The sequence below is a fragment of the Lactuca saligna genome, chromosome 5 (assembly GCF_052625555.1).
Source record: "Lactuca saligna cultivar CGN05327 chromosome 5, ASM5262555v1, whole genome shotgun sequence".
Lineage (NCBI taxonomy): Eukaryota > Viridiplantae > Streptophyta > Magnoliopsida > Asterales > Asteraceae > Lactuca > Lactuca saligna.
In genome coordinates, this window is record NC_136421.1 from 198108543 (window position 1) to 198118945 (window position 10403).

Here is a 10403-nt window from a genome sequence, read left to right on the forward strand (position 1 = left end):
TTATTGTGAAGACAACATGGTCCACCATCGAAAAATATAATCCAACAGTGTTTTTTCCTGAATTTTAGGTGCTCAACTCAATTAAATATTGTCACCTTCGTTTTCAAGTATTGTTTGCATTAAGATATATATAATAATCTATTTAGATTACTCTTTTTTTTTTCGTTAATTAAAAAGAAAATATTTCTAACATGTATGAATCTGTAGTTTATAACATCTCTTGTAGAATATATTATCAACCTACTTGTTTAAAGTAGCTTTTACAACTCCATACGTGAAAAAGGAAAAGATAATGCTGCTTCAATATGCATTTTTGACACAAACACTGTGCAAATTAAGCTTTTTATGATTACGTCTGATTTAAACACTAAATGTTGAAATGATAAAAGAGGAACCAAAAAATTATACCTTATATTTACATAATTGGTGTCCGATTTGAACAAGATTTACATCAAATACATATCTTAAGAGCAAAAGGTTTCTAATTAGCTAGTTGCATGCCCAAAATCTAAACATGGGGCAATTACATGGCATTTTTACTTGATGGGATATTATAAACATTTTAATGAACTAGCTAGTGGGGTAGAAATGAAACTTAACATAATATGTATGATATCTACTCCCTTAATCTATAAGTATTTATGCTTTGATATGACTCTTTCCCTGTTATTTCCCTTCGCTATTTGGTGATGGTTTTTGTGTGCTACTAAGAGGCCTAGGTTCATTCCCACATATAGGGTAGAACTCCTACGGGAATTTATGACCCTTGATTTCCTTTGGCCCTACGATCTGTCCTTAAGTGTTTGAAGACAATTGGTGCACCATATTGCGGATGAAGTAGCATAAGAACAGTTGGTGCATGTTGATACTTTGGAGACAACTTGAAAGAGAATCTTTGTAATATGATTGAAATAGTCAATTTTGCTTGTAAAATTGCAAGATTTTGTCCAATGCATGTGCGAACTCCTAACCCGAAAGGAATGAAGGCTAAAGGATGTTTAGCTGCACGAGCTATTCCATCTGAGAATCGATTTGGATTAAATTCATTAACATCATCACCCCATATGGTTTGATCATGATGAATTGCCAAGATTGGAATGAGAAGTTCAGTGCCACGCGGGATCTTGTATCCTCCTAATTCAACATCAGCTTTTGCTCGTCTGATCGATGCCACTATTGGAGGGTATAATCTCAAGCACTCGTTGAGTATCATGGTCAACTGCATGAGAATAAATGTCACTTCAAACTAAATATAATAAATGTATATTAAAATAACTTTTGTTTTTGTGGAGCCGAAAGCAATCTCAAAGTTACAACATGTAATATTTGAAGATTGAGCAACTCTTTTTGAAAGTTAATTCTCAAAAGAACTTAAACCACCTTGTTTCTATCTTTTTTTTAAACCACAAACGATTAATTGAAAGCCTATTCGTAGTATTTTAACGAGTACAACCCATAGAGTTTTTAGGAAAAAAATTTCTACATGTGACACTTTTATAGAAGACAATACGTGGATTTTCATTTTCAAAACAATTATTGCAACTTTAGAAGATTTAAATTAATAATATTTAGATGATCATATGATTCCACTCAAAATAGGTTTTCTATTAATGGAAACTTCCTATATTTTATATAAGTATATAATTTTTTTCTCCTTTTAGCTTAAGAAACCAACATCATTTTTCACACATATTCTGCACCCACATGATATATGCTCAACAACTATCTTATTCTTTTTGAATACGTAATATTTAGGTATATATCAAAGGATAAGATTGTATTTATACTAAGATGAACAGAGGGAAAATACGGAATTAGAATATGTAAGAGCACATAGTAATTTCAAGTAACTAGAAAACAAAGAGAGAGAGAGAGAGAGAGAGAGAGAGAGAGAGAGAGAGAGAGAGAGAGAGAGAGAGAGAGAGAGAGAGAGAGAGAGAGAGAGAGAGAGAGAGAGAGAGAGAGAGAGAGACCATTTTAAGCTTGGAAACACAATCTTTGGTGGGAATGTCACGTGGTCCACACACACTTAACACCTCATCACGTGCTATCACCTGCCACTGTGGGTGCATTGCTAGCAATACGGTGGTCCACGTCAGCAGGTTGGATGTGGTCTGTTCTCCGGCGAAGAAGAAACTCTTGCACTCCTCCGCGATGTCACTTGCCGTGATCGCCGGCAAGAAATTCAAAGATTCTTTCCTACTCGCTTCTATCATAACCCCAAGCAAATCCTTCGGCCCATTTTCCAATTCATCGTCGTCCCACTTTTCTCCCCTCCTCTCAATGACCCTCATTAACCTTTTCTTGATTTCCTTCTGTAATTTCCAACATTCTCTATTTCTTTTTGTGGGAAAAAACCTAAGCACGCAAAACAAATAGTTCTATTAGTTTTCTGTGACAAAAACAGACTAACGCAATAACATGTAGATCAACTTATAGTTAGTATATATTCATAATGTTGATTCGACACTGATATGGACGGAAAGTAATCATCACATGGTTGTTTAAATAGTGTTTTAGTATACATGTGTCATTTAAACTATAACGACGAAATTTATGAAAAGACAGATGATGGTTCATTGTCCTTTTATAAACTATGCAAAAAGGATATATTATAGATGAATAAAAGTATATTAAGATTTACCGTTCATGTTAAAAATTCGTACATCTATATATGGCTTGAAATTTTCATGCATGTCATGACTAAACGATATTATATTGTCAATTTGAAAATACGTAGATGCTTCTCATTGAATAAAGTGATTAATTAGGATTTCTGACACATACCTATAACCTGGGATGGAAATTTTTTGAAATGCTTCAGAAGTTAAGACCATTTGTCGAGTTTGTAATTGAAAAATATGTTTTCCATCTTCGTAGTTGATGTTGCCAAATGCTGTCCTAGTCATTGTCTCCTTGGTTAGGTTTTGGTAGCATTCCGACACCTCGATTTCCACTTCTCCAGAATCCGACATGTCTAACCATTTATCTAGCATTTTCACAACGCTACAAGTTGCTAAGGGTACCAATAACTACAAGAATAATAGAAATAATTTTCCATTAGTTTAATATCGTTTTATTTATTATTAATTAAACTAATGACTGAAAATCTTGGAAGTATAGAAAGTTGTACTTTGAGATTATCCATGTGAAACGTAGGAGTGATGATCTTTCTATGGAGAGCCCATTTTTCACCTTTGAGGCTAAGGAGCCCATCACCTTCTAGTTGTTTGATAAGAGGGTGAGCTTCATTTTTCTCATATAATTCTGATTTCGAACAAAAGACTTCTCGAATGAGATCAGGATCAGCGACAGTGAGACGAACCATAGGTCCAAACCATATAAGAAAAGTGGGACCTGTATAATTCCATTAAAAACTCCTATTATTTGCAAGTGTCGTCGTGAAAATGTGACAATATTGCATATGAAATGACAAAATTGAAGTAAGACCAAAGCATAGCTAACATTAAATTAATTCATACATGGGGATTATATACACACCCATGTGCTATATGGCTAAATAGAATTCGAAAGAACCATTATAAATAAAAAATAACCATAAATAATAAGAACCCATGTCAAAAGATGAACAATACAGGAATAAATCTATCAGATTTATCTAGAAAACAAAGAACCATCAACTTCTTTGACCATAACATACCCTCAACATGCTTCAAGAGTACTCTAATATCATGTGTAATCACCATGAACCTATGTTTAGATCACGGAGATCAAATTTCACGGTCTTAATGAACAGAATTACGAAGAAAAAGAAAATGGTTCAGACTCAACAAAAGACACAAACTTCAACTTATATATTTGCAGGGTCGTCAAGTATTTAAGGTGATGGTATCTGATCCGCCTTTTAGCTAGATGATGATAACTTAAAAGATCGATATAGAAAGAAGAGAATTGGACATATGGGTATGGAATATACCATAGATTTTCTTCCAATGATGGTAGAAAGAGAGGACTCTTGGGAGAATATTGTGAGAGAAAGGCATAGGTTGTGAGGAAGCTTTCACCATAAAACTCACCATCTCCTTGGCATTGCCAATAAGTAAGCAATATGGAGGTCCCTTTATGCCTTGTTCAGAAAAATGCTTTTCAATCTTCTTTGGTTTCCACCATATCACCAAAAAAACCTTCACAATAATCAGTAATACTACTATCAGCAATATTACGAACACCATCTCTCCCTTCATGTTTCTCTTTCTCTCTTTCTCTTTCTCTTTCTAAAATGGTTGTCTTTGGGGAGTCTAAGCAGCTTTTGTCTTTTATGTTTGATTCAGTTACAGTAATGGTCCCTCAAATATTTCAAATGTACAAGTTTAGTCCCTAGATTTTAAGTTACGTTCAAAGGTTCAAAGTTTCGTAAATAATATTATTCTGCACATTTTGTTAAAGTCTTCTGTCTTTTTAACATCAAGTGGATCCATAAAATATCATTAAAATGAACTGGAGTAAGCATTGTGTATAGACCAGAGATTAGTATTTTGAGTATTTAATATGATAAATAATGTACTGTTCTAATCAATTAATTAACTATTAAACACTTCAGATAGCTACATACCTAGCATCAATTAGGGATGAACATATGGACCAAGGAACCGACCGGAACCGGTATCGGAACCGTAACTGGAACCCGATGGAACCGGTCGGATCGTGACCGGGACGTTATTTTTGTGGATTTTTGGAACCGTTAACCGGTAGGAACCGGAACCGGAGAAAACCGGTAGAATCGGTAAAAACCGGAACCGTATGATGCTATTTTTTCAAGGACCGGTTCCAACATTTGAAGACAGGACAAAAACTGGTAGGAACCGGGAACCGCTAGAACCGCCGGGCCGGTTCGGTTCTTGATTTTGGCTGAAGCCGGTTCCTGGGTCAGGTTCGGGTCCGGCCGGTTCGGTCCTTTTGCTCATACCTAGCATCAATTGATCAAGCAACCCATACTTTTCATATATGCAAGTGAATGAAGACCTTGCATCAATGATTCTCACGTGATGACTAAGCAATCCATTGTTTTGATATGTGGAACCGAACTAGAATCAGAAGTCAAAAATCAAAACATACTACGAAAATGTTAGAAATAGAGGATGAACAAATTATTTGGATTATCTGAAAGTCGTAATTCACTATCAAATTAAAGTATTTCGATGATACAGATCGATCATTCAATTGGATGAAATTTAAAGATTACGAAATCAAAGAATGTATGTGAAATGTTTTTAAAGAAGTGTACAAGAAAATGACCAAAAAACGGCTATATGATTCATGTCTGAAAACCGTCACAAGACAATTATAAATTGTCATAAAACTATCAAAACCTGTCATAAAAATGGTTCTGCCCCTTGGACCCTACTCAGAGGGGCACTACCTACGAACCCGAGTTCTTTTAGGGGCTTCGCCCCTAAATAACAATGTACTTTGAATGTTATAAACCTGAACAAGTGTGCACTCCTGCACCATCCAAACTTGTTCAATATTTAACAAGATTACTTTTGGTCAAAAAATTTAATTCTATTACACTTAAATAATATTGATTATATTAAATCACCAACAAAAAATTACTTGGATATATAGAAATTAGAAAACTAGCGATTCTTTGAATCATTAAACTTTGTTACCTAGTCTATGTTATGTTGCTGAGATAATGACATGTATTAAGGAGTTATTTAGTTTTCTTAGTCTTCTTTATCCTTGATACTAAAGAAATTTATAAGAGGTGATTGTACATTTAATCTCCAATAACAACATGATATATCTGTTCTTGTATTCTAAGGATTCTTTGAACTATTTATCTTTGTTTCCTAGTCTTCTTTATGTTGTTGAGATAATGACATGTATTTAGGACTTATCTAGTTTTCCTTGTTGTACAAGTACCCATGTAATTCATGTCCATGGAACATAATTTTACATAAAGAGAACTTCATTCTCTACAATGTATCCTGATCCTTCTAATTTTTTCACGATTTCTTCTCTGGAACCTCTTCAGAAATTCATCGCCCTTGGTTCATGCCAACACAACAACTTCCAACCTCAATCTACAAATCGTATCTATCAACATCAAACTACATCTAGAGAATTACTCACTATGGAGATCTCCTATAGTGTATACTCTAGAAACGCTCGATGTAAAGGCCTTCATTTTGGATACCTCCCCATCATCGGAGACTCGTCTAGTTATTGTAACTTATGATGTTAATTTCGACCACCCAACCAACCCAAATTTTGTCATATGGAAAAGCGAGATCGTTTTGTCATTTTAATCGTAGATAAAATCCACCCTTTGTGAATGAGCTTTCTTGTTAGTTATCTGTGTCACGTCTTTTCACAAAGCCTATACCACCACTTAATCTGACTTCGTATGAGGACGTAATGATTTTTCTAAGTTTCGACTTAGCGGTATACAACCCAAATCTCGAAATTGAGATCGAGTGATATTTGGCCGAAACAATCCAAACGAGAATCGGATATCTCATCGTTAGTAGTCCAACGGTAAAAAGACAGACGAAAACGGACGCGAATGAAGAAGTTATGATTTTCTAACGGATTTTTCCTGTCCCGGGCTACTCAAAATAATATAATAAAAATAAAGTCAAAATTAGCTGACGGAGTCTAAATAAAAGTTTTAGATCATAGTCTCACCTACGCGTGGATATAAAGAACATCAAAAACGGATTAGTACGCCCATCGTATCGAGTACGCCCAGCCTACCTAAGATTACGCCAGCATAATCCTTCTTCCAGCACCCTATAAATAGATGTTGAGGGCTGTCGAGTTTTGGTGCTCCATTCTTCCCCCCCCCCCCCCCACCCCCCTCTCTCTCTCTCTCTCTCTCTCTCGTTTTGCATCGTTTTGCATGCAAGAAATATCTCGAAGCCCCGGTATCACTCGTGAGACCCGAAGCAAGTCCCGAAGCCCTGAAGGCCCCGAGAAGTGAAATTTCTGAGCTGAAGCTCTGCCCGCGAGAAGTCGGTTTTTGTGAAGATCTTCCAGATCTACCGAAGAATACTACTTTTACAAGCCGTCATGTTGTCCGATCATCTTCTGATTAGGTGAGTGTATAGTCACTTTCGTCTTACACATAGATATGAAGTATTTTATAAAATATATGTTATGTGTATATATTGTTGTTTATATGTGTGAGTGTGTGGTTATTTTCTTCTAACACATAAATATGAAGTATTTGCTATGAAATATATGATATGTGTATATATATATTGTTGTTTATTTGAGATGAGTGTGGAATGGATGTTTTATATAATTTTTAAATGAGTTAAACTGTATATGTATTTTATATCTACAAATATGTTGGGTAGAACATGGGTAGATGAGATAGTTGGTATGTGATAAAATGGTGAGGTAGATGATGATGTATGAAAGATGATTAGGAATGATATTGGCAGATGCACCAATTAGAGAATGTCATAATACTAGCAGATACGCTTAAGAATAATATTGGTAGATGCACCAAATAGAGAATGTCATAACATTAGCAGATGCGCTTATAGGATAATCCTAGCAGATGCGCATATAGGATAATGTCGACAGATGCGCCTAAAAGAGAATGTCATTAACCTGGTAGTCGTGCCTCATAATATATGATGTAATCCTAGTAGAAGCACTTAAAGGATGATATTGTTATATACGCCTTATGTAGCCTAGGATTTTGTGCCAATTCCGTAGGTCAAACCATAGGAATGAATGAATGAAGGATAGTTGAATTCGTAGGGTAAAACCTTGAGAAATAAAGAAGATAATGGGAATAGGTAATTGGGTTGATTGGTTGATGGTTGAATATAATAATTATATTATTGTGGGTCGAAAACCCTATATGCTCACCAGGCTCCCAAGCCTGAGCCACACAGTTTTCTTTGCATTACAGGTAGTGGCACAAGAGTATAAATTGGTGGATGTAACACCCAGAATCAGAAAGACCAAGAAAGGAAAGGAAAAACCCTAAGTTAAAGGGGTCAACTCGTCGAGTCCATGGGTGAACTCGGCGAGTTGGAACGGGACCCGTGTCGCTGTTTAAGTGACCGACTCAGCGAGTTGGAGGGACCGACTCAGCGAGTCAGGTCTAGGTTGTAAAACCATAATTTCCGGGCTTAGTGCCCTATTTAAGCATCATTTCAAGCTTTCACCCCAGCCTCCATCACTCCCTCTACCTTCACTTGAAACCCTAAGAAGCCATTGAGTGTCATTGAGCTTCTCTTTCCATTTTTGAGTGATTTAAAGCTATAAGGAAGAAGGAAGACTTTGGGTGATTCAAGAAGTAGCAGTAGACTCTGTGTTGGTGTGTCATTTCAGATCCTAGAAAGGTATGACGCTCATACCTTGGCTGTTATTGACTTAGATCCTCTTTCCTAGTTGGATTTTGTCATTTTGGGCCATTTCCAAGGCCAATTCGTGTAATGTGCCTTTGTGAGCAAAGAGAACTTCGGATCTAGGGTTGTCTTGGCCTAGAAACCCATAAAGCAGCAGTCTTTGTTGTGATGGTGAAACATGCTTGTCACAAAACCAAGCCCTAGAATGTTTTAAGCCTATAACATCTTGGTTTCACGTAAAGTTTGCAACTTTACGTGAAATATGGGCCTTAGAAGAGTGGATCTACAGTGTGGAGCCCCTGCATGGCTCGAAAAGCCATTGTATGGATTAAGAGCTAAAGCTACTCGGTGAGTCACATGGGTGGACTCGGCGAGTTGGATGAAGATAGGCGGGAACTCGACGAGTTGTAAGAACAACTCGGCGAGTCTGTTGAAGATTATCTAGGACTTGACGAGTCTGTTCTTGGATTCAACGAGTCGGGTCGCAGAACCCCCAACCTCTTCTGGTTAAGACACAGATTAGAGAATTGAGTGGTGACTCAGTGAGTTGGATAGGAAGGGACTCAAAGATCGTTGAAATCGATGAGTTTTAGCGTGCCTCAGCGAGTTGAGTTGTGTTATGGGAGTTTCTGAGTTAAGGACTCGGCGAGTCTATGGGTTGACTCCGCAAGTCGAGTCAATTGGAAGGTTGACCAGGACTTTGACTTTGACAATAGTTGACTTGGTTTGACTTCTAGAGTTCAGTTTGGAACTAAGTGTTTTATTGGTATTAGTAGCTCAGAGAGCTAGGGAAGCAGCGGTTCAGAAAGTGGTCGGGCAACAACCAGAGGATTATCAACAAAGTTCAGCAGTGCAAGGTGAGTCTCGTCACTGTTTGTATGGGTCTAAGGCACCAATGCCGGCCCATTTAGTTTATGTATGCTAGGAAGACCCGGGGGTTAGCCCTAGGCATTATGCATGAAAGACCAGGAGGCGGCTCCTGGCACACAATATGTTATTATGTATGATAGGAAGACCCAGGGTTTGGCCCTAGGCAATATGTATGAAAGACTAGGAGGTGGCTCCTGGTGCACTATATGCCATTGTGTATGAAAGGCCAGGAGGTGGCTCCTATCACACTATATGCGGAGTAGCCTAGTAGAGTAGTATGTATAGTTGTCTTTGTGATACTTGCATGAAAGACTAGGGGTTGGCCCTTGGAACCTGTCTGTAAGACCCAGGGAATGGCCCCATGCTGGACAAGGAAGACCACGTGCGGCCCATGGCACAACCACCAGACTATGTTTGGCACATAGCACCTTAGCAATACTATGTTTGGCACATAGCACCTTACTTGATTATGGTATGTTGATTATGTATGGCTCTTGGCTAAGTATGGCATGTTTGGATCAATTGGTTGTATGGTATGTGGTATCTGGGGAACTCACTAAGCTTCGTGCTTACGGTTTTCATTTTTGGTTTCAGGTATCCGGTTTTCAGAAAAGGAGCCCGAGAGGGTTGCAGTGCACACACCATGACAAGTTAACCTGGGATGTTTCACTCTAATAATTAAACAAGCGATTTGGAAATGAAATTATGATTTGTCATATAAACCCTTTTTGTATGTTTGAATAACTTTACACTGTGATTAATAATATTTTTTTTAAAAAAATATTCCTTGAATTTTGGGACGTTACAAGTTGGTATCAGAGCCTTAGTTTGAGGGATTCGGGCACACTCTCAGGCGTGTCTGAACTCAAACTAAGGAAGTGGTATAAAATTTTCAAAAGAAAGACCAGAATTATAAAAGGATTTTTTAGGGAAGAAAAAGGGTTTTAGAAAAAGTAAAAATGAACTTTGGAAAGAGAAAAGGGTGTGGTGCATGGAATCAGCCGAGCTCAAGTAAGTACCCCAAGATACCCATACAAGTTATGTTATGATATGATTATTAGAACTGCATGCTAGATTAGGACTAAGGATCTAGGAGGATGCCTTATGTGCCTATTATATGTGTATGAGCTTTCTGAGATGCATGCTTGAATAGATTCCTGAGTAAGGGATAGAGCAATATGATTGTATTATGTGGTTAGA

At 37.2% G+C, this 10403-nt stretch overlaps 1 protein-coding gene across 2 annotated transcripts; it reads right to left on the reverse strand.

Annotated features, from left to right (window-relative positions):
- Positions 1–391: 391 nt before the first annotated feature.
- LOC144998802 (cytochrome P450 734A1-like) lies at positions 392–4236 on the reverse strand. Of its 2 annotated transcripts, none has more exons than XM_078958534.1 (5): positions 3938–4236; positions 3134–3357; positions 2788–3032; positions 1974–2358; positions 392–1219 (listed from the first exon to the last, which is right to left on the reverse strand). In XM_078958534.1, exons 1-5 carry the CDS (start codon positions 4203–4205, stop codon positions 758–760), a joined length of 1584 nt encoding a protein of 527 aa, XP_078814660.1. In that variant the 5' UTR covers positions 4206–4236; the 3' UTR covers positions 392–757. The 2 variants fall into 2 exon arrangements, with proteins under 2 accessions (XP_078814660.1, XP_078814661.1); XM_078958535.1 differs by having other exon boundaries at positions 3662–4025.
- Positions 4237–10403: the final 6167 nt, after the last annotated feature.

What these genes read in the sequence shown, in the direction of transcription:
- LOC144998802 (XM_078958534.1), bottom strand. Translation starts at nt 4,205, where the DNA reads ATGAAGGGAGAGATGGTGTTCGTAATATTGCTGATAGTAGTATTACTG. An exon ending in TCATTGGAAGAAAATCTATG is followed by an intron (nt 3,358 to 3,937) that starts GTATATTCCATA and finishes GGAATTATACAG; the next exon opens with GTCCCACTTTTCTTATATGG. An exon ending in ATTTCCATCCCAGGTTATAG is followed by an intron (nt 2,359 to 2,787) that starts GTATGTGTCAGA and finishes TTGCGTGCTTAG; the next exon opens with GTTTTTTCCCACAAAAAGAA.